The sequence below is a fragment of the Leuresthes tenuis genome, unplaced genomic scaffold, assembly GCF_036924035.1.
Source record: "Leuresthes tenuis unplaced genomic scaffold, fLeuTen1.0.hap1 SCAF_2, whole genome shotgun sequence".
NCBI classification, from domain to species: domain Eukaryota; kingdom Metazoa; phylum Chordata; class Actinopteri; order Atheriniformes; family Atherinopsidae; genus Leuresthes; species Leuresthes tenuis.
The window spans coordinates 3,307,015-3,331,020 of NW_027325356.1; the positions used below are offsets into that span (position 1 = coordinate 3,307,015).

The 24,006-nt window shown below is 43.3% G+C and overlaps 1 protein-coding gene across 3 annotated transcripts; it reads left to right on the forward strand.

Annotated features, from left to right (window-relative positions):
* The first annotated feature begins 33 nt into the window (after positions 1–33).
* Positions 34–23,808, forward strand: cars1 (cysteinyl-tRNA synthetase 1). 3 transcript variants are annotated; one of them, XM_072379873.1, is made up of 23 exons: positions 50–131; positions 2,967–3,194; positions 5,119–5,210; positions 5,703–5,791; positions 5,871–5,967; positions 6,556–6,654; positions 8,816–8,965; positions 9,245–9,385; positions 10,659–10,747; positions 10,828–10,949; positions 11,768–11,880; positions 13,026–13,154; positions 13,251–13,380; positions 14,977–15,080; positions 15,172–15,269; positions 16,567–16,756; positions 17,549–17,614; positions 18,658–18,739; positions 18,835–18,915; positions 19,143–19,210; positions 20,770–20,829; positions 20,907–20,990; positions 22,254–23,808. In XM_072379873.1, the coding sequence occupies exons 1-23, from the start codon at positions 110–112 to the stop codon at positions 22,380–22,382; spliced, it is 2,463 nt and encodes an 820-aa protein (XP_072235974.1). In that variant the 5' UTR covers positions 50–109; the 3' UTR covers positions 22,383–23,808. The 3 variants fall into 3 exon arrangements, with proteins under 3 accessions (XP_072235975.1, XP_072235974.1, XP_072235976.1); XM_072379875.1 differs by having other exon boundaries at positions 65–131; positions 2,993–3,194; XM_072379874.1 differs by lacking the exon at positions 2,967–3,194 and having other exon boundaries at positions 34–131.
* Positions 23,809–24,006: the final 198 nt, after the last annotated feature.

A 24,006-nucleotide genomic window follows, 5' to 3' on the forward strand; every position in this document is an offset into this window, starting at 1 on the left:
CAGGTCCAAACACATTGGTTCCTGTTCCTACCGTTAGCATATAGTGCGCAGGTTCTCCTTCCGGGCACGTTATTGTTGCATCAGCATCCAACCATTCAGCACTGTGGAAATGTCGGCTTCAGGAGAGACAGGTACAGTGTTGATTTATGTCTGTTTTTCATTTTATTGTGTGTTTAGTTGGAGGACAGTAAGAAGTTTGACCAGCTGTCACGGTAAATATGCTCAGTTAGCTGTGTTAGCTCTTAAACTGTGATCCAAAGGGTGCAATTGAGCTAAATGGAGCGCTGAATAACATGCCGAACTCCCTTAAAAAATCTGGCAATTTAAGACTAAACCTCCTGAAACAGCATATCGGCAAAGACTCACGGATCAACGAAAGGGAGCTTTTTTGAGCTGAAAAGATGGTTTAAACTTCAGTACACCGAGTCACCCAAACAGCCTGTTAATTAAAGAAATATAAAAATGTAAATGTTTAAAGTTACTCTCTTAGTTGAATAGTGTCACTTGTGCGTTTGCAGCTAAACTAAAATGACGTTTGTGTCTCTCTTATAAGAATAAAAGGCCAAATGTTTTAATTGAGTTAATTAAAAGCTATAACCTGTATCAGGCGCTGTGTTTATTTCGATTTCGTGATTTATTTTTATTCTTTTCTGAGCTGCTGCACATAAATGTGTCATCATCCTGCACAGCCTATCAAAGCATCCCCGCATCTGTGCAGATGTTTTCTGGACACATTATTTGGAAATGTTAAGATCTCACTACACAGCTTTATTTTGGATTAATTTATGATGTTGGACTGCATTAATTCAGTTCTAATTTACAGTAATTAATTCACTGTTTCTCTGTGATTAGTTAAGTTTCTTTTTTAATTATTTGAAATAGTTTTATCCTCTTTACATTAATCATATTAGAATTATTATTACTGTAATTATTGTCCTATGATGGATAATATTTCCACCTTTTAAATGTTCAATATAGCCTCTTAGTTAATGCTACTTTGAAATAAATATTTTGTTAAGTTCAAAGGTTTTTTAAGTGCAGAAAGTGGCACTTTTATGCAGATCTTTGTGTATGATGATGAAATGTAGAACCCAGAACATCCTGTAAGCTGTTTCACTGTTGCATCATTTGAAATCACGGTTTTGTGTTACAGTCCCTCTTTTCTCCTTTAAAGGAGCTGGTTGTCTCTTTAGGTTTTCTTTCATTTTCACTCTTGCATGGGACAGAAATGAGTTTCTTTTTTATTCTTTGAGGCTGCTGCTGGAAGATGTTTTCGGTTTCACTTTGTGGTCATGATGTGTTCGAGGACTGTTTGCATCATCTTGTCTGTCTGCCTGAGTTTACTGTTAAAGTTTGAGAAGCATTTTGGATCATTATTTATTTTTTGCATTTGGCTTCAGTTCGTTTGGTTTCTCCGTTTACATGAAATTAGATTTTGGCTGATGTCAGCATCAGATGTTTCCAGCAGGGGGCTTAAAGTCTGTAACACCACAGCATTCCTCTTCTTTTTGCTGTTAGTCTGAAAGAAAACAAAAAGCCACTTTACTAAATCCTCATTAGCATTTAATCTGCCCACAGCATGCAACAAAATGCTCTTTTCTGAAGATATATTCACACCACGTGTGAAACCACAATCTAACCTGTCAGAGAACAAAGTGTCCGTTGTTTTGTGGCCGATGGTTTGTGCTTCGATAACTGAAGGATTTCAGTTTTTGTTGAATACTTTGAGTTGAACTTGGAATGACAGAAGTGTCGTCAGTACAAGAATCGATCTGTGAAAGAGCAAGAAAATAAATGAGGAAATATACACAGAAATGATTAAATAAACGAGGAAATATACACAGAAATTATTGAATAAACGAGGAAATATACACAGAAATGATTAAATAAATGAGGAAATATACACAGAAATGATTAAATAAATTAGAAATATACACAAATGATTAAATAAATGAGGAAATATACACAGAAATGATTAAATAAATGAGGAAATATACACAGAAATGAATGAATAAACGAGGAAATATACACAGAAATGATTAAATAAACGAGGAAATATACACAGAAATGATTAAATAAACGAGGAAATATACACAGAAATGATTAAATAAACGAGGAAATATACACAGAAATTATTGAATAAACGAGGAAATATACACAGAAATTATTAAATAAATTAGAAATATACACAAATGATTAAATAAATTAGAAATATACACAGAAATTATTAAATAAATGAGGAAATATACACAGAAATGATTAAATAAATGAGGAAATATACACAGAAATAATTAAATAAATGAAGAAATATACACAAATGATTAAATAAATGAGGAAATATACACAGAAATGATTAAATAAATGAAGAAATATACACAGAAATAATAAAATAAATGAGGAAATATACACAGAAATAATTAAATAAATGAGGAAATATACACAGAAATAATTAAATAAATGAAGAAATATACACAGAAATAAATAAACGAGGAAATATACACAGAAATAAATGAATAAATGAGGAAATATACACAGAAATTATTGAATAAACGAATAAAGACAAGTGAATCAAAAAACGTTTCTATAAGTTTTTATTTTTAAATAAATCCGTTTATTTATTGCTATAAATGACTGAATTCTCTCCTTTTTCTTTGTTTTCCATTTTGCTTTTTAATAAATTCCTCATTTCCTTTGCTTTTGTCCCACAGATGAAAGAAAACGTTAATAGACGCATATTTAAATGGCCCAAAAGCTTGAAAATAGATTAAAACTGAATTTCCTTTCAGTGCACATCTCCTCGTTTCTTTTCCTAACCTCTCAGTCGGACGCTGCTGCCGTCCTGCCGCAGGCTTCCATCTTTCTCGTTCTGCTGGCCAGAGCAAACCTGCGGTGCTGTTCTTGTTTTCTCAGCCTGTTGCTGCTCACTTAGTAACTGTCTGCGCACATTTGCCCTCTTGTTTCTGCAGCCTTTGAGTTTGCCTTCTTGCTGCAGATAAATGAGGAGGCTGCGCTGACAGCGGCCTTGAATGACTACCTAACCTCCCGCAGCTACCTGGCAGGGTTCGGCCCCTCCCAGGCCGACCTGAAAGCCTTTAAGCTCCTCCGCAGGCCCCCCGATCCACAGCATGTCCACGCTCTGCGCTGGTACAGCCACATATCCTCCCTGCAGCAGGACCTCACCGCACAGAGCAGCAGTGAGTAGGCATGAGCAGGCCACATGTGATTGTACTGATCTGGAAGCCGAGGCTTGGCCCTGAGGTGCCTCTAAAACCCACGTCTCTGCAGACATGCATGAACCGCAGCTCCTCCGCAGCCGTTTGAATGCCTCAGTTTGCGCTTTCCCTTCAGCCACGGCAGCTGTTGGTGTGTGAAGCCCGAGCTGAACACCGGGCAGAGCCAGTTCCTCACTGTTTGAACAGCAGCTGGAACAAACAGCGCTTCAGTTTCAGTCTGCAGACGTGTTGCTTTGAAGAGACGCCTCCGTTTTTTTTAATGAAACCTCAAACTGATGCATGCACAGTTGCAGCAGACGTGTGGAAAGACGCCGCTGTGTGTGTTTGTGGTGACTGACGGTTGATTTTTACCAAGGTGTTAGATCCTGGATGTGAGGGAGGACGTTGAACCCTGAAGCTGATCATTTCACATTTCTGCGACAGAATGAGGCAACAATGAGAGGAAATTCTAATGACCTAAAAGAATTAATTAGAATTCAGTTAAATAACATTTTTAAGTTTTTACACACATATTTTTAGCAGTATTTTAATTCTAAAATATTTCTTTTCCGTTTATCTTCTCCCAGATGCTGTTGCTGTTCTCATCTTCCTCTTGTTTTCATGTTGTTCCTCAGTGTTTGTGTCTTTAGTCGCTTTTGCACCAGTCCTTAAACCCTTTGACTGTTTCTACGTTTTCCTTCCAAGCAGCCAGACTTTCCTGTAATCTTTTAAAGTGGTCTTTAGCAATAGTTCTCCAGGGTGTCTCTTTGACATTTGGCTGCTTTTCCCCTAATTTTCAGCCCAGTTCTTGTACCTGATGTGTTTTTTCTTTGTTAAGCCACTAAACTCTGACCTTTGAACCATTCAGGCAGAAAAAAGGCTCCAAACTCAAGGGATGAACCAGTGTTGTGTCGACACAGAACAGACAACTTAGCAAAGAAGCCATTTTAAACTGGATCTTTAGGCACTTTGTCACAAAGACACATCATTTGTTCCCATTTCTTTAGCTGCATCTATGAAAAACAGCAAAGAAAACACAGTTTGACAGACAGAAAATAGGATTTCTGCAGCAACAAGGTGATTCCCAAAGAGCTATTAGCTGAAAACTTGGCATATCTCAGCATGGTGTGCAGTGTGTCCTTAAAACATTTGAGGAAACTGGACAAGTGGAGGACAAAAGAAGAAGTGTCAGGCCTAAAAAACTATCTACAGCAGATGAACAGGATCTGAAAGTGATGTCCTTAAGAAAGAGGAAAAAATCCAGCTGTGACCTGACAGGACCTGAGAGATGCATCTGGACCTTCAGCTGATCCATCTACTGTTGGCCCAAGCCTCATCAGAAATGGTCTCCATGGAAGGGTGGCTGTCAAGAAGCCGTTCTTAAGGAAGGGAAACAGGGAGAAAAGGCTGAGCTGTGCCAAATGACACAAGAAGTGGACTGAAAATCAGTGGCAACAGGTCTTATGGAGGGATGAATCCTCCCCAGAGCCCGGACCTCAACATTATTGAAGCAGTGTGGGATCATCTGACAGAGAACGGAACAAAAGGCAGCCCACATCCAAAGAAGAGCTTTGGGATGTCCTTCAAGAAGCCTGGAGAACTATTCCTGAAGACTCCTTAAAGAAATGACAGAAAGCTGGTCTCAGAGGGTTCAGGCTGTGTTGGAGAATAAAGGAGCTCAGACCAGATATTCACTTTAAAGCTGCTGAGAACTGATAAAAAACTCTGTTTCTGCCTCAGATTCTGGATTTATACATGTTTGCATGTTGTTCTGCATCTATTTCCTGAAGAAACCTATAAATAAATGAGGGTTTGGACATGAAACTGCATGTTTCTGTTGTGGTTAATGATACTAACTCGAGGTCGGTGCCTCTAACAGACTGATGTGTAAATGTGTTTATCTCAGTGAAGGGGAGGCGGGTTCAGCCTCCATGGTCTCCACCAGCAGGAACAGACGTTCCCCAGCTGCGACTCTACAACAGCCTGACGAGAGCAAAGGTAACCTTCAAACTGGTGCTTTTTCTTAAAGAGGGACATAAAAACGACCTAAAGCCTGAACTTTAAAAGGTGTTGAGCCTCCTGCAGCAGGTTGTTTCTGATGTGAAGGATGCAGACAAAGTGACTCTCTCATCAGATCTGGTGTTATTTCACTGAAGCCTGCTCCTTATGAGGAAGTAATACCATCAGGAGACTGTTTGACAGGAAACTAATGCTTATCCTCGTTTGAAAAGCTCAGTTTCTGCTTAATAAAGTGAGAAATGGCTAGAATCCGCTCAGATAAAAGCTTTGTGGGACTTTTTTTGTCCTGATATTATGACTCTAAGGACAGATTTAAGCTGAACACCCACAGAGTTGTGCTCCTCATGAACATTTTCAGATTCTTCATCAGTATCTCAGATCATTTCAGTCGTATTTTGGCTCCAAAATTAGATTTATTTCACTTTACTGAGCTGCTTATGGTTATTAAACTCCCCCATGGTCATGTTTCAGGAGCCGTTTGTTCCCCAGAAGGGGAATAAAGTGACGTGGTACAGCTGTGGGCCGACGGTGTACGATGCCTACCACATGGGGCACGCCCGGTAAAACTGATCCCAGTAAAGCAAATTCAGCCACGATCCTTCTGCCGTATCATTCTAATGTGTCAGAATATGTCTCCAGGTCCTACATTTCCTTTGATATCCTGCGAAGGATACTGAGGGACTATTTCAAGTACGACGTCCTCTACTGCATGAACATCACCGACATAGACGACAAAGTAAGTGGGATTCACACGTAAAACAAGCATTTCCTTTAAAAAATCATCTTAAAATGTGGAATCTACAACCTCACAATAAGGAGGGAGCCGCAGAGCATCAGCAGCAGCATGAAGTACGGTGAAAAAGATCAGCCGAAAGCAGCGTTTAACAGCCGATAAATGGGTCATAAATCCCTTTATCGCTGCGTGTCACCGTGTGTTTGTGGGATATTAAGAACTGCAGCAGGTTTATTGTTCAGTGGGGGGGGAGCAGGATCTGAAAACAACTCAGCTTATTTCCTGCTGAAATATTGTGTTTTTAAACTATTTCTGTGCCATATTTCAGTTTTAAGAACAAAAAAAAGATGTTTTATGACAAGTTGTCTCAGTTACTGCTGCCAGGTTAGAATAGAAACTAATTCATGATGCATTTAGCTTCACTTTTCACTTTTAATTATAATTCATTCTGCATTTCTCTTAAAGTCCTGAACGTAACCTGCAGAAACCTTTGCTTTTAGATCAGCTGAGGTGTTAATCAATGATATTAATTTTTACAGCCTGCTTTTGCAGCTTTGGCTGATTTAAGGTCGTATTTTCTTTGCCTCGCAGATCATTAAACGGGCCCGGCAGAACTACCTTCTGGACCAGTACAAGGAGAAGCAGCCACAAGCTGCTCAGATACTGCAGGATGTCCTGAGTGCCAGAGGGGTAAGTGGAAGAAGTTCAGTGGAAGAAGTTCAGTGGAAGAAGTTCAGTGGAAGAAGTTCAGTGGAAGAAGTTCAGTGGGCCTCATGCAGAACCGTTGCTACGAACAGATTTGTTCTAAACGACTTATTTAAGAGAACATTCACCCATGTTTTCCAGACCAGTCGTAGCAGTTTTGTAAAATAGTTCAAATCCAGTTTGCTTAACTTAATGGATTGTATATTTAATTACTTTGAAGCAATCCTCGATACATTATAGAGACTTAGACTCAACTTTATTTACCTGTTGGGACGACTCTTTCAGGGAAATTTAAGTCTCCAGCAGCTTATACAAAAAATATGAAGGATCAACACACATTAGGATACAAAATATACAGAAAATAGCTAAATATAAACTGAACTAAATATAGATTAAATCCATCCATCCATCATCTAGATCCATCCATCCATCCATCATCTGGATAGTGTAGTGGTAATATTGCCACCTTCCCTGTGGGAGACCTGGGTTCAAATCCCCTGCATGCAAGACCTCCTTATCCTATCTGCCTACCTGTAAGTTGCTTTGGATAAAAGCGTCTGATAAATGCATAAACATAAAAAATAAATGCATAAAACATTCTCCGGGGGTCGGGTCGGGTCGGGTCGCAGCAGCTTTAACAGAGAAACCCAGACCTCCCTGTCCCCGGCCACTTCCTCCAGCTCTTCCCCGGGGTCTCCTCCCCAGGGAGGCGTCCAGGTGCCACCTCATCTGACTCCTCTGAATGCGGAGGAGCAGCGGTTCTACTCCGAGCCCCTCCCGGATGACTGAGCTTCTCAGGCCAGACACCCACCCGCTTGTATCTGCGATCTCGTTCTTTCGGTCTCTTCCCACAGCTCCTCAAAGGTGAGGCTCAGCTCCTTCTTCACAGCGACGGGTCGGTGCAGCAACACTGCAGACGCTGCACCGATCCACCGTCAATCTCACGCTCCATTCGTCCCTCACTGTGAACAAGACCCCGAGATACTTGAACTCCTCCACTTGGGGAAGGATCTCATTCCCGACCCGGAGAGAGCATTCCACGCTCTTCTGGCTGAGGACCATAGTCTCAGATTTACAGGCTGAGATTAAATTAAATTGAATATTCCTCTTCCTCTGTCCCTGTTACCTCCTCCCCCCAAGTGAGGAGTCTGTTGGTCCTGCTCTTTGGAAGGACTCCTGTCCAGGTTGTCCCCCGCCTCTCGCCCAATGACCGCTGGGATAGGCTCCAGCCCCCCCCCCCCCGCGACCCGGGTTCAGCGGGTATAGAAGATGGATGGATGGATATAACAAGGCCAATGCCTTGGCTGGACTGCCAAACATAATCAGAGCTCATAAACGCGTAAAAGCAGCCGGGGGGGGGGGTCTCCCACTACCTGAACCAGCCCAGGCAGACCAGAAGGTGCCAGAAGACCCCCACGGACCGTCCCATCAAAGCAAAGTGCCTTTAGCTGCAGTCATCGAGCGCCTTTTCTTCACATCGAACCATTTCTTCTTTATTTTGGTGACATTACGAACTACAGGCGACACGGAATTAAAGGAACTCCTAACTGCTTTTCCTTTTTGGATCTCTGGAAGCAGAACTTCAACCTAAAGTTGTTCTTTTTGCACCTTGATGCCGTTCTTCACCACCTCCTGGCACAGGGCAGAGGAAGCCTTATATCGTGTTATTTAGGCGTGGAATATGCACATTTACTGTCCTCGTGCACTGAAATACGCACAGGTGGCATCCATCATTTACAGGTCGTTTACACACTTTTTCTGAAGTCTGACGTGTTCATATGAGATGAAAAAAGAGAGAAATTTAGAGTAAAAATAGGAAAATGTTCTTGCTCGAGGCCCAGTGTTTCTCCTCGTAAATAGAGCTGCAGACTGGATGTGTCGGATCCAGCTGATGGACTTTTAAAGTCCTGCCACAGTTTGGCAGCAGATAACTCTGCATTCTTTCATTTTGTAATCGTTGAAAACCTGTTTCCTGCAATCATTTGACCTCTCTGAGTCTCAGGTGGAGGGGCGGGTTACTTTGGGACCAACGCCACAGGTGGAGCACCGCTGAGCTTCACCTGTCGGAGTCTAAAGTCCTCGTGTGACCGTGTGGTGGGAGGTGTTTTCTGTGTTTCTGTCTCACGTATTTTTCTGCCATTTTCAGCCGTTTCAGGAGCGTTTGGCTTCCACCACAGATCCAGATAAGAAGCAGATGATGGAGCGGCTGGACGCCGCTGTCGCCGCCGCTCTGCAGCCTCTGCAGGCAGCGATGGAGAGCAAAGCAGCTGCTGAGCTCGTCCAACCTCTGGCCCAGGTGAGGCCGAACAGGCAGGGCTTTCCTGACTCGACAAATATTAGCATTTCTGTTTGAATCTCGTCTCTTTAAATGCTGTTTGAGGCCATATGGGACGATTAAATCCAGTGAATCTTAACTTTGCTTTAGATATTGATGCTGATGCAGTAAAATAGTAAAACCAGGAAAACAGGAAGACTGTTTCTGTTCATTTTTCAGTCTCAAATAACCATTTTTAAAGGTGCGATTTCTATTTCCTGTGTTCAACATGTCATAAGAATGCTGGATTTTCTTTTCAAGGCTTTGTTGGAGAATTCCAAGGACTTGTTGGCTGACTGGTTGGACAAACAGTTTGGAAGTCAGGTCACAGAGAACTCCATCTTCTCCATCCTGCCTAACTACTGGGAGGGAGAGTACCACAAAGACATGGAAGCTCTGAACGTAAGGAGCCCGAGCAGAGAAAGTTCTCCACCGTTTCTGGGATGGCTTTGTTTGCATGTCAGGCTGCTCTGAGGCTCTGAGGCTCTGAGGCTCTGAGGCTCTGAGGCTCTGAGGCTCTGAGGCTCTGAGGCTCTGAGGCTGCATCCTCTCTGCTGACCTGAAGGATCACGCTTTTATTCTCATAATAAATCCTAAACATATCTGCCCACTTTAAGAGAAACTAACATGATCTCAGATTATAGTGGATCTAAACCCAGTCTTTGTTTCATGATTAATTTAATTGGATAATTGCTCCTGTGGGGCTTCATGTTTTCACCAGATGCGTTTTATATCAGAAAGAGAATTTTCTCCAGCTTACACTGTGCAGGAATGTGAGTGGAGGTAAAGCATCAGGGTCAGTTCATAGATTCATTCTTTGGAAACACAAGTTAATGACAGCAATGATGTCAGAGGGAGGAGAGGTGCATCATGGGAGCTCCCCCAGCAGGCTGGGCCTATAGCAGCAGAACTATGGGATGTTTCAGGCTCACCTGAGCCATCCCTAACTATAAGCTTTATCAGAAAGGAAAGTTTCAGCCTGATCTTAAAGGTAGAGAGGGTGTCTGCTTCCTGAAGCCAAACTGGCAGCTGGTTCCACAGAGAGGGGCCTGATAACTGAAGGCTCTGCCTCCCATTCTACTTTTAGGGGCCTGATAACTGAAGGCTCTGCCCCCCATTCTGCTTTTAGGGGCCTGATAACTGAAGGCTCTGCCTCCCATTCTGCTTTTAGGGGCCTGATAACTGAAGGCTCTGCCTCCCATTCTGCTTTTAGGGGCCTGATAACTGAAGGCTCTGCCTCCCATTCTGCTTTTAGAAACTCTGGGAACCACAAGGAAACCTGCAGCCTGAGAGCAAAGTGCTCTGCTGGGGAAATATCCAACTGTGAGATCTTTAAGATGTGATGGAGCTCGGTCATTAAGATCTTTATATGTGAGGAGAAGAACCTTGAATTCTATTCTGAATTTAACAGGGAGCCAATGAAGAGAAGCTAAAACTGGAGAAACATGATCTCTGCTGCTAGATCTCATCAGAACTCTGGCTGCAGGGTTTTGGATCAGCTGGAGGCTTTTCAGAGAATTATTACAGAATTACAACAGTCCAATCTTCTCTTATTCATGTGGTTTCACTGTTTTTGACTTTAAAACAAGGACAAAAGAAAAGTTGTGCATTTAGTGCATGGTATAACGTCAGGATCCTCATTTAAAGCAGTGTGAAATGTGTTTATGTCCCTCAGGTTCTTCCTCCTGAAATCCTCACCCGAGTCAGCGAATATGTGCCCGAGATCGTGGAGTTCGTGAGGAAGATTGTCGCAAATGGTTACGGGTGAGGATTAAATCAGGAAGATCGCAGATTAGCAGCTGCATCGGTTTTATGAAAATAATCTGGAGCTCTGGTGTCTGCAGGTACGAGTCAAACGGTTCGGTTTACTTCAACACCTCGAAGTTTGATGCCTGCTCGCAGCACTCTTATGCCAAACTGGTCCCAGAGGCGGTGGGAGACCAGCAAGCCCTACAGGAGGGAGAAGGTACTAAAAAACGAGAATATTACAACTCAGAGAAAAATGGAAAGTGGTGTAGTGCTGCTGTGAGCCACTAGGGGGCGCCAAAGTCCCTTCTCACTTTTATGGTTTAATATTCAGATCATGCAGGACTCGGGCTGGGTATCAATCAAATGTTTTCGATACCGATACCGGTTCCTGAGAGATACTTTTTTCTTTTTTTATAATATCAATTCTAACAAAAAGGAAATTGCATCACACATAACAGGACAAATCTTCAGTTTTATTTGTCAGCTCAGTATTTGTCCAATCCAAGCAGTTTTCTTACAGAAAACATTAACAACAAATAATTTCCAGAGAAAAACAGCTGCAAACGGGTGCCAGGTTGGTGTCTAACACTTTCCTACACACTGAGGACACTTTTCACTCAGCAGTTTTCCTTCAGAAACATCAACATGTCTCCATGTTAGCTTCTTGGTGCTGTTGTTTTCTTCTCTCCTTACTTTTCCCGGGTTTTGTTTTGTTGCTGAGTGGCGCTAAAGTAACACGTCTGTCTCAGACGGCTGCGTCACATCAGTCCCTGTCGAGGTCCCCGACTCATATGAATGCAAAATTAAACAGTTCCCCTGGGGAAGGATGTTTGTCTTCTCTTGAATTTTTAACATGGAGGTCAGAACATTTTGGTTGGTCTGATTGGCACCGCCACAGCTCCAGCTTTTCAGGCCTGAAGTGGTCAGACGAAGCAGAACTGCAGCAGAACTGCAGCCACTTTAGTGGAAAAAGTCCCTTTGATTAAGATTTCCTTCCGTTCTGAACTTTTTTTTCTCTTTTCTGTGTCTCTGCAGGTGACCTGAGCATCTCAACTGAGAGACTGAGTGAGAAAAAGTCCCAGAACGACTTTGCTTTGTGGAAAGCCTCCAAACCCGGAGAGCCGTCCTGGGACTCTCCGTGGGGAAAGGTGAGCGTTTGGTCTTCACCGAGTCGTGGGCTGAAATCTGACGTTACTCTCGGAGACCTTGAAGAAGCGATAATCCTGTACAGCGTTAAATCATAGTTTGTACTTCTCTTCAGAGAGCAGGAAAGAGGCATTGATGACTGCTCTGTATAGATCAGGCGGGTTAAAGGGGAACTCCGGTATTTTAAAACCTTATTTCTGGCATGAAATACGTTCATCTGCTCACTGAGAACAGTTTGGTGAAAGTCGGCGTCCTTCAGAAGATATTTAGATAACTGGAGATCCATATAACGGAGTGAACGGGGCTTAGAGGATGCAGCCTCTAAATAAGGCTTTATCTGTCTTTATTTCACCAATACTTTAAGAAGAATGAATGAATGAACGTGTGCTATAGCTCTGTTAGCTCATAGCTGCTGTTATGTGGCTACTTGCAGCTAAAGGAGAGCTAACGGAGGGATTTCTACACAGGCACTCTACTGGGACCACTTCATCCACACGCCCCCCTGCAGCACAGTTTATTCACTCCGTGCTCTGTGACAGTCGGCTAACTTCACACAGAGTTTGCTGCTGATAGTTTTGTGCAACATGGCAGGATATTTATCAGATTTAGACAACGTGAACGACGACTTTGAGTAAGATGGACGTTCTTACCGGAGTGAAAACCCTCTATAAGCCCCCGATAGCCGCCAATAATAACAACAACACAGCAGCTCTGAGCTAACAGAGCTATAGCACATGTTCATTCATTCATTCTTCTTAAAGTATTGGTGAAATAAAGACAGATAATGCCTTATTTAGAGGCTGCATCCTCTAAGCCCCGTTCACTCCGTTATATGGATCTCCAGTTATCTAAATATCTTCCGAAGGACGCCGACTTTCACCAAACTGTTCTCAGTGAGTAGATGAATGTATTTCATGCCAGAAATAAGGTCCAGGTTTAAAAATACCACAGTTCCCCTTTTAATGTCAGGTTAACTTTGCCCTGTTTGATCTTTAAAGATGAGTTTACACAGAAGTCAGATACTGACTTTGACAGAAACTGCAACACTCTTCGCTGTGTTTGATGGTCAGCTGAATATCTCTGGGGTTTTGGATTGTTCGGCCAGGGAAGGTGACACATTTTCTCTGTGACTGGTTTGCTGTGACAGGGCCGGCCTGGGTGGCACATCGAATGTTCAGCCATGGCGGGTTCTATCTTGGGGGAGTCGATGGACATCCACGGCGGGGGGTTTGATCTCCGATTCCCTCATCATGACAACGAGTTGGCTCAGTCTGAGGTCAAGCTTCTTCTCTGATTTATTTATCGACGCACAGAAAGGCATCGAACGCTCGTAGTTTAAAGTATAAACGGCTCCCTGCTTTCCTTCCAACAGGCTTTCTATGAGAACGATCACTGGGTCCGTTACTTCCTGCACACCGGTCACCTGACCATCGCAGGCTGCAAGATGTCAAAATCTCTCAAGAATTTCATCACCATTAAGGACGCTTTAGCCAAGAACACAGGTGAGTCAGCTGCTCGACCACGACAGCTTAGACCAGGGGTCGGGAACCTATGGCTCGCCAGCCAGGTGTGGCTCTTTTGATGACTGCATCTGGCTCGCAGATAAAACTAAATATTCTCACTTGTTTTAATCCATCCATGGATTTTTCACTGCTCCTGTTCAGGGCTGCAGGAGCAATTGTCCATTATTTTAATTGGATGATACTGGACTACGTTGGCCGTTGCAGCGTAAAACAGGTAAACGCCCCCTTTTGAATCAGTCATTAGCTCAAAGCTAACCCTTCGACGAAGAAGATGGCAAAAAGAAAAAAAGATGACGAGTATCGTACATTTCAGGCCGAATGGACTGAAGAATTCGCCTTTGTGGAGAGAGCAAATTCTGCGGTGTGTCTAATTTGCAAAGACAGAATTACATCGATGAAACGGTCGAATGTAAAGCGGCACTTCGACACGCTTCATGCTACCTTTGCATCAAAATACCCGGCAGGAGGCAGCAGAAAGAAAGCGTGCCAAGAGCTACTAAAATATATTATATGGCTCTCATTGAAATAAATTTCCAAGTTTTTTGCTTTCATGGCTCTCTTAGTCAAAAAGGTTCCCGACCCCTGGTTTAGACCATGCCGTCCAAACTGAATCTGTCAGTTTATGTTATCTTTATGTATTTAGCAGATGCTTTTATCCAAAGCGACTTACAGATGGGCAGATTGGGTAAGGGGGTCTTGCCTAAGGACCTGTAGTGTCTGGTTGCCAGGCACCGAAGGTAATACAATGGGGGAAAAACCAATATGTAGCTTAATAATATGGAAAAACCAAGGTGTAGCTCTGAGTCACTCAAGTAATGAATGTATGTGTGATAAAGATGGTAAACAGGAGATGTGGATGTAGGGGAAAAGTCAGGAATAGTAGGAAGGACTATTATATGAATAAAAAGTTTTTTAAAAAAAACAAGACGAAGGGCCCAGCCTCGGGTAAACAAAGTAATTAAAACAATATGGTGGAAGATTAGGGAAAATACGCCATATGAAAGGAGGGGCCCGGGGAGGCCCAAATTGTATAAAAGAGGGGAACTTTCAGACATAGCCCGGGCTACTTCTCATGCATGGTCGAATTGTAACTCTGCAATAAACCATCATTGGACCGCGAACCAGCTGAATCTGTCTCATCTTTGATTCTTCGTGAGTCCTCGTCGTTAACTACTGAGTATAGCATATTAAAGGCATTATCTGGTAAATTTAACTCCACAGAAAGTCACAACAGACCCCTAGTGGAGATAGTACCTTTCATGCAGGGGATTTGAACCCAGATCTCCCACATGAAAGGTGGCAATCAAACCACGACACTATCTAGTCCCTATCTAGTCCCTATCTAGTCCCTATCTAGTCCCTATCTAGTCCCTATCTAGTCCCTATCTAGTCCCTATCGAGTCCCTATCGAGTCCCTATCGAGTCCCTATCGAGTCCCTATCGAGTCCCTATCGAGTCCCTATCGAGTCCCTATCGAGTCCCTATCGAGTCCCTATCGAGTCCCTATCGAGTCCCTGTCCGTGCTGCATGGTTTATCTCGCATCACCTCTGGTTCCTCTGCTGTTCCTCCTGCAGCTCGTCAGCTCCGTCTGGCTTTCTTGATGCATTCCTGGAAGGACACCCTCGACTACTCCCCCAACACGATGGAGTCGGCCGTCCAGTACGAGAAGTTCATGAATGTAGGTGAAAACAAGTCGAGTGTTGGTTTAAACCCGGACCTCAGCTTCTGTTTACATCGATCTGCTGTTTCTATAACTTTTTGTCCAACAGGAGTTCTTCCTGAACGTGAAAGACATCCTGCGCGCTCCGACTGACATCACCGGCCGCTTTGAGAAGTGGGAGGCCGAGGAGGTGGAGCTTAACAGCGGGTGAGGCGCCGAAGACTGAGAAGAAGCAGAATAATCCTCTAAAGTCTTCTAACAAATTTCACTTCAGTTTGGTAAAAGAACAGCTGGCTCCAAAAGACAGTTTCATGCATTTTAAAGCTAGTTTTTATGAGAATATGACTTCAACTCACTAGTGTTATTTTCAAAAGTGCAACACCTGTGATTTTCTAAGGTCATATTACATCTTCAGCTATAAACTGATTGAACGGTTCAATCCAGAATTAACTAAATAACAGCCAATAACCAGAGTATGATGGAGTCCAGCAGGAGGGAGGAGCCAGAGAAGCACTTATTGTATTAAATGAGGGAAACCGGAAGGCCACATGAATCAAAAACCCGAACAAATCAAAGTTCAGTTCAGTTTTTCACAGAGTTCAGCCTTTATTGAGCGTTCAAGCTTCACGTGTCAAATAAAAACACAGTTAACAGCTGCGTTTTCAAGCTGTTTTTGATTTTGATTTAGAAAATGTTGATTGGAAAAAGGTCAATAACCCAGAATAAATCTTCTCCTGAGGAGGTTTTTGGCCCTTTTCCCATCAGGAGGAATAGAAACATCCGTTTTCTATACCTGCTTAATCTGTGGGTCGGGTCGCGGGGGGGCTGGAGCCAGTCCATCACAGGGCCGGAATAGAAACAACCTGGTAAAAAGTTCAATGCCGTGACTCACCAGCTGTTTCTGAGCCGACAAACGATAACCTCAGTGACTGACCGGCGTTTTCCCAGATATTCCTGGGGGTTAAAGTCATTCCCAAAGAAGAGCCCTTCTCCTGTGGGTGTCCACCACAGCTGTTACAGCTGTTCTCTTTGCGAGTCACAGCCTTGAGTCTTTCAGTTGCTGCCGTTTAAAATCATCCCTCTAAGCCATAAGAGCGGATCACCGTGAACTACTTTCTCTGCCTCACAGTCCCACTTCCCTGCTGTAAATGATGCTCTTTTCTCCCTAGTTTTGTTTGAGGGGTTCAGTTTGACATGTGATGAAGAAATTATAGCAGTTAAATGAATTGTGTGAGTTTCAGAAAGCATTTATTAAAAGCTTATGAGTGAGTTTATGTGTCCGAGGAGAGGTGGTGTATCTTCCACTGATGCCCAAACGGGGATAAAAGTCATCAGAAGGAAGCACAACCACTATAAAAGGACTCGTATTTGTGTCTTATTACTTTATTTGCACTCAGATCCTTATAAGAACACACTCAGGGCATCTAAAGACCTCCACAGAAGAAGACCAACTCTGATAGCATCCTGTCAACTCCTCAAACTAACGGTCGCTGTTGTTGTTCAGTTTCTACGACAGGAAGGCGGCGGTCCACGAGGCTCTGTGTGACAACGTGGACACCCGCTCTGCCATGGAGGAGATGAGGGTGCTGGTCAGCCAGAGCAACAGCTACATCGCCAGCAGGAAGGGCGCCAAGCTGAGGCCAAACCGCATGCTGGTGGAAAGCATCGCCGCCTACCTCACCAACATGCTGACGGTGAGCAGCGCTCCTCCTCTGTTGCTCTTCCACACTTTAAAGCAACTGTTTAAAGCAACTTAAAGCACGTTTTCCATTTCTGTTCAGCCGTCAAAGTCATTCAAATGAACGGCTCCTTATCAGGCCGCTGCAGAGCTTCATGACGAGCTGATCGTTTGAATCAGGTGTGGTGGAGGAGGGAAACATCTAAAACATGCAGGGCAGTGGGTCATGAGGACCGGAATTGAGAAACACTGCTTTAAAGCAACTGTTTAAAGCAACTTAAAGCACGTTTTCCATTTCTGTTCAGCCGTCAAAGTCAATGTTGATTCTTCCAAAACCAAAGAAAACTTTGCAGCGGTAACTTTGCTGCTTGCATTGATTGACATCGGGTCGGTATTTGGTCCAGAATGTAGATAAAAGGATCTCAGAGCGCCTCTGAGAGTGTCCCGCGGCTCTGAATCCGTCCTGAATCCGTCCTACGGTCTCATATTAAAGCCAGCAGTCCCTGAACTAACTGCTGGGCAATATCGCTAATTAAAGGCAGTAAAGTCTGGACTACATGTGAGGCGTTTCAGGTCACTCAGACTTTTCATATGAACAGAAGGCTTTATGAGACAGAAAAATCATATTTTGGCCCGTTTAGCTGTTATGTGACACATGAAGTGTCTCTAAGTTCAAAGCTTGAGGGTCTCTATTTGTTTCCAGGGAGCTTAAATTAATGTTTTTCTATTATTACTGATTTAAAATGTGACTGTATGTATATGTAGTCTGAATTAAATCCACTGACATGATTTTTTTGCTGTCGTTTAGATCTTCGGTGCAATTGAAGGATCTGACTCCATCGGCTTCCCGATGGGAGGACAGGGTGACGTCGATGTAAGTAAAGAAGTTCTCTCTGTTTTTACAGGTCATGTCACAAACACTCACAGATTAAATCAGTTCAGTTGAACAGCTCTGTTGCTTTGTTTGTCCTAGAAAATAAACCTCCTGCTTCTGCCTCTTTTAGGGGAACTCCGGTATTTTTAAACCTTATTTCTGGCATGAAATACGTTCATCTGCTCACCGAGAACAGTTTGGTGAAAGTCGGCGTCCTTCAGAAGATATTTAGATAACTGGAGATCCATATAACGGAGTGAACGGGGCTTAGAGGATGCAGCCTCTAAATAAGGCATTATCTGTCTTTATTTCACCAATACTTTAAGAAGAATGAATGAATGAACGTGTGCTATAGCTCTGTTAGCTCATAGCTGCTGTTATGTGGCTACTTGCAGCTATAGGAGAGCTAACGGAGGGATTTCTACACAGGCACTCTACTGGGCCCACTTCATCCACACGCCCCCCTGCAGCACAGTTTATTCACTCCGTGCTCTGTGACAGTCGGCTAACTTCACACAGAGTTTGCTGCTGATAGTTTTGTGCAACATGGCAGGATATTTATCAGATTTTGACGACGTGAACGACGACTTTGAGTAAGATGGACGTTCTTACTGGAGTGAATAAACTGTGCTGCAGGGGGGCGTGTGGATGAAGTGGTCCCAGTAGAGTGCCTGTGTAGAAATCCCTCCGTTAGCTCTCCTATAGCCGCAGGTAGCCACATAACAGCAGCTATGAGCTAACAGAGCTATGAGCTAACAGAGCTATAGCACACGTTCATTCATTCATTCTTCTTAAAGTATTGGTGAAATAAAGACAGATAATGCCTTATTTAGAGGCTGCATCCTCTAAGCCCCGTTCACTCCGTTATATGGATCTCCAGTTATCTAAATATCTTCCGAAGGACGCCGACTTTCACCAAACTGTTCTTAGTGAGTAGATGAACGTATTTCATGCCAGAAATAAGGTTTAAAAATACCGGAGTTCCCCTTTAATGATTTAGAAAAAGGAAGTTTTATTCAGAGTCATTTCCTCCATCTCTGCAGCTGGAGAGCACGGTGATGCCGTACCTCACGGTGCTGTCGGACTTCAGAGAAAACGTCCGGAAAATTGCACGAGAGCAGAAAGGTCAGGATGAAATGTCACATCCAGGTTAAATCGGATAAAACTTGTGATTATCTGAACACTGAGTGTAAGTAAAGCTCTTTATCCAACTTATCCAGTGATGGAGCTGCTGCAGCTCTGTGATGTCATCCGGGACGATACCTTACCGGAGCTGGGAGTCCGACTCGAGGATCACGAAGGTGACGCAGCCTTTAAACATCACTATTCTGTGTTTTTAAAGGAAAAGGACGTCCGCTTTACAAGTTCCAGCCCAAATTTCACAAACTTTATGTATAAAAGGGTTGTTTCATTAGAAGAAGCTTCTTCAAAGACGTAAAAGGTTAAAGAATCTGGTCTTTCTGCTTTGAAGAAGGAGTCGGATGGAAAAATGAGCTGAGTGCAGATGAAACTTAATGATCTGTTGCAGGTCTGCCAACTGTGGTGAAACTGGTGGATCGGGAGACATTACTGAAGGAGAAAGAAGACAAGAAGAAGGTAAGGAGGACCAGAAGCCCTCATAACGAACAGATCAACAGAACCATGATCCAAGAACAAGTTTGTGCACAGTTAGGATTGAAAGTGATGCATGAACACGCATCATGTTAAGTTAAAGGTACAAAGAAATGGTTTTCAGCGTCTTCACTGACCAACTGATCATATCTAGACTCTGATGCAGCAACACATCAAATGAAAGCTGTTCTGGAGTCGAATAAAGACAGAAAAGTTGATATAATCTACAGTAACAGCTTCTGGAGCTTCTCCAACCAGCAGGTTACCTGCTGACAGGTGAGGGTGTCAGGATTGGGTATAAAAGCAGCTTCCACCAAAGGTTCAGCCTCTCCAACCTCGATGGGTCGTGGCTCACCGCTTTGGGCCAAACTCCATCAGAGAATCATCAATAAGTTCAGGAAATATTCCTCAGAGTCAGACTGTAAAGAACTTTGGTCTTTCAGCATCTACAGAGCAGAATATTGGGAACAGATTCAGGGAGTCTGGGGAAGTCTCAGTGTGGAAAGGCCAAGGACAGAAAGCCCTGTTGGATGAGCTCGGAGCCCTCAGGCAGCACTGCAGGAGAAACCGTCAGGCCACCATGATCCATACAGCCACATGGGCTCAGGAGGAGCTGGGAAAAGCATTTCCACTCAACACAGTCCACGGCTGCATCCAGAAATGTGAGCTGAAGCTGCATCACACCAGGAGGAAGCCATATATCAGCTCTGAGCAGAACCACGGCCCAGTTCTCTGGACTCCAGCTCATCTCAGAGGGACAGAAAGACAGTGGACACGTGTTCTGTGGGCAGATGAGTCCACGTTTCAGCTGCTTCTGGGAAAAACTGCTGAGAAAGAGCATCCAGCTGTTCTCAGAGGAAGGTTTAAAGCCAGCGTCTGTGATGGTCTGGGGCTGCAGCAGAGTCCGTGGCATGGAGGGCTTCATCTGGGTGAAGGTACCACTGATGCACAGCTGGATGTTGGAGTTCTGGAGAGACAGATGCTGCCATCAAGGTGCCGTCTTTTCCCGGGAGGTCCGTGGTTATTTCAGCAGGACGATGCCAGACCTCATTCTGCAGGACTTCCAGCAGCTTCAGACACACAGAGTGTGTGAGCTCGGCTGCCTGCCTGCAGCCCACATCTGTCTCCTGCTGCAGATGTTGGAGCATCATGAAGAGGAGAACCAGACAACAGCAACCAGGGACTGCTGAGCAGCTGGAATCTGGGATTCAGCAGGAATGGACTCAGATTCCTGTGAAAAACTGCAACAATCAGTGTCCTCAGTTCCCAAAAAGCATTAAAAAGAGTCATTAAAGGAAGCTGAAGGAACACGATGGGAAACATGCGTCTGGAACAACTTTCACTGAGTGTTGATGCTTCAGATTCTACTTTTGGTTCTGCTTCTAAATATAAAGAAGTTGTTCAGTGAATACTTGTTTGTTCTATAAAGGCTCAATCTGAGTAACTCCAGGTTAAATTTTTGTGGCATTTTAGAAAACTCGCAAACTTTTCTGGAATTTGGGTTTTTATTTCTTTCTGTAAAACGTTGTTTTTCTCTTTCACAGATAGAAGAAGAGAAGAAAAGAAAGAAGGAAGAGGCTGCCCTGAAGAAGCAAGAACAAGAGGTCTGTGTAACATCTTCATTCATTTGTCTGACCATGAATATGTTCCCTCCCTCATTTCTTTTCTTCCACTCTTTCAGATGGCTAAAGTTGCCAAAATGAAGATCCCGCCATGTGAGATGTTTCGCTCTGAAAAGGACAGTTATTCCAAATTTGATGAAACGGTAAATCGCTTAAAAAATACATTGATCTTTGATAAAGATGGTCTTTGAGGCTTTAAAGGGGAACTCCGGTATTTTTAAACCTAGACCTTATTTATAAATGAATGAACGTGTACTATAGCTCTGTTAGCTCATAGCTGCTGTTATGTGGCTACTTGCAGCTATAGGAGAGCTAACGGAGGGATTTCTACACAGGCACTCTACTGGGACCACTTCATCCACACGCCCCCCTGCAGCACAGTTTATTCACTCCGTGCTCTGTGACAGTCGGCTAACTTCACAGAGTTTGCTGCTGATAGTTTTGTGCAACATGGCAGGATATTTATCAGATTTTGACAACATGAACGACGACTTTGAGTAAGATGGACGTTCTTACCGGAGTGAATAAACTGTGCTGCAGGGGAGCGTGTGGATGAAGTGGTCCCAGTAGAGTGCCTGTGTAGAAATCCCTCCGTTAGCTCTCCTATAGCTGCAAGTAGCTACATAACAGCAGCTATGAGCTAACAGAGCTATAGCACACGTTCATTCATTCATTCTTCTTAAAGTATTGGTGAAATAAAGACAGATAAAGCCTTAATTAGAGGCTGCATAGAGCACAATGAAATTAGCCCGGCAGCTTGCAAATGCATGCGCCAACTTTGAAGAGTTGCAAAGAGTGGGGAGAGAGGGGAAGAAAACACAGTGTCCAGACTATGCTCCTTAAAGGGTAACTCCGGTATTTTTAAACCTTATTTCTGGCATGAAATACGTTCATCTACTCACTGAGAACAGTTTGGTGAAAGTCGGCGTCCTTCGGAAGATATTTAGATAACTCGAGTGAATGAGCTGTGCTGCAGCGGCGGGCGTTGATGACATCATTCCTGTAGATGAGTGTGTGGAAAGCCTCTATAAGCCCCCCGATAGCCTCCAATAACAACAACACAGCAGCTATGAGCTAACAGAGCTATAGCACACGTTCATTCATTCATTCTTCTTAAAGTATTGGTGAAATAAAGACAGATAATGCCTTATTTAGAGGCTGCATCCTCTAAGCCCCGTTCACTCCGTTATATGGATCTCCAGTTATCTAAATATCTTCCGAAGGACGCCGACTTTCACCAAATTGTTCTCAGTGAGTAGATGAACGTATTTCATGCCAGAAATAAGGTTTAAAAACACCGGAGTTCCCCTCTAAAGGACAGTCATATGATTACGTCATTAATCATAGTTTCCTGTTTCCTGTAAGATTCGACCTCTGTAACTGTTGTTTCCCGTTGCTGTGAACAGGGTTTCCCTACTCACGATGCTGAAGGGAAGGAGCTCAGCAAAGGACAAATGAAGAAGCTGCGCAAGCTCTACGAGGCCCAGGAAAAGCTGCATAATGAATATCTTCAGAAGAACCAAAACAGCAACTGAGCGTGCTGCAAACTGTCCGCTCGACAGAAACATCCACAGAATAAATCAACAGAGGCCGGGTCGACCCTTGTTTCCCATTTATCATGTTTTTTTTTTTTATATTTTACTTTTGTCGCTAGTTTTCATGATGAGGATTAAAACTGTGTAATTTTTCAAATTGAGGGGTAGAAATGGGGGAAGAAGCAGCTCTGAAGAAGGACCTCCTGACTGTTCTGATTGAATTTGAGTCGTCTTTAACAGCAGAAACATGACGATGCAGCACTCCGCCTGCAGGGTCTCTGACTCTGTGCAATCAAACAGTATAAAACTCATCGACCTGGTCGTCTGATTGACAATCAAATTCAATTTAAATGGAAGATCCTGGACAAAACGGGTGCAATCTCACAGATTTGCACCCGATATCTGTTATTTGCATCATGCATATGCTGTAAAAACAGTTTCTTATGCAGTGCACAAGAAGCACAGTCGGTTTCCTTTCATGCTTCAGCTGGAGGTGTGAGGGCTGCAGCTGATGCTTCTTTCTTATCCCTGAATAATATTCCTCTGTTCAGTAAGTCTGTTCTTCCGGTCACATCCATTTCTCACTCTTCACTTTGAAAAGTGATTCAGTATTTGTTGCAGCTCTATAATAAAGCTTTGGGTCCGATTTACTGCTTTTAAGGTAACTATGTGGTTGATTATAGCATTTAACGTGCTCTTTTTCTGCAGCATAGTCACTTAATGTAATATTATGAACAGTTTTCCAAAGATCACTTCCAGTTCAGATCATTTGAACCCGTTCGTCTTACTGGCAAACGTACATCGACCTGCAGCAGCTGCTGTTTAAAGAATTTACTTAAAAACTTATAAAAACGCATGCAGGCTTCATTAGTTAACTGTTATAATTAAGTGTGTCATGATTTGATGACCTCACACCTTTGAAAACAGCAGAAGAGAAGAGTTGCCGTGGTTTCCTGACACATTTTTCCACAGCCATCTGTGTTCATTCCGCATTTCAGCAATGTTTTTGTTGAATTTACTGGGTTGGTATTAGTTTTTAAAAGGCTGATACCATCAAAAAAATAAAAAATCCAAGACGACCAACCCACAAAGCAGCGGTCCATTTCTCATGACTTCCCTGTTCTGTGTCCCTCAGCTCTGAGCCTGCTGGCTCCTATAGATCGCTTATCGATGGCACACTTTAAAAACACTGTAAAACAGCTGTGGGTTTAACAAATGTCATTGAAACAGAGTATGAGCAGACGAGTTCTGAGGAAAGTACAACCTGTTAACTTCTCCATAAACGGGTGCTTGTTATCATCAGCCGTCCATCAGGGTTTTGTATTTTTGTACTGTTTTATTGCAAATCAATGATTATGTGATGGTGAGGCTGCAGCAATGCTTTCTGTAAGAAGATGCTCTAATAAAGAGGAAATGCTACCTGTGAGAGATGTCTTTCTTGCATTTTTTTAAGCTCAGAGGAACAAATCATGCAGCTGATTCTGTACATCTGGTGTAGATTAATTCATATGTTTTGTTTTTTTCTACTGTTTCAAATGCATGGGACAGACGTGACCATAAAACAAGGGGGAGTCAGGTAATTACACCTCTCTGTTACCTTAAATCCGTTCAAATTGAACTTTTG

Bases quoted from the DNA above. Each gene is read 5' to 3' on its own strand.
- cars1 (XM_072379873.1), top strand. From the start codon at position 110: ATGTCGGCTTCAGGAGAGACAG. The intron at 132-2,966 runs GTACAGTGTTGA...TTGTTTCTGCAG, and splicing joins GTCGGCTTCAGGAGAGACAG to CCTTTGAGTTTGCCTTCTTG. The intron at 10,950-11,767 runs GTACTAAAAAAC...GTGTCTCTGCAG, and splicing joins AGCCCTACAGGAGGGAGAAG to GTGACCTGAGCATCTCAACT.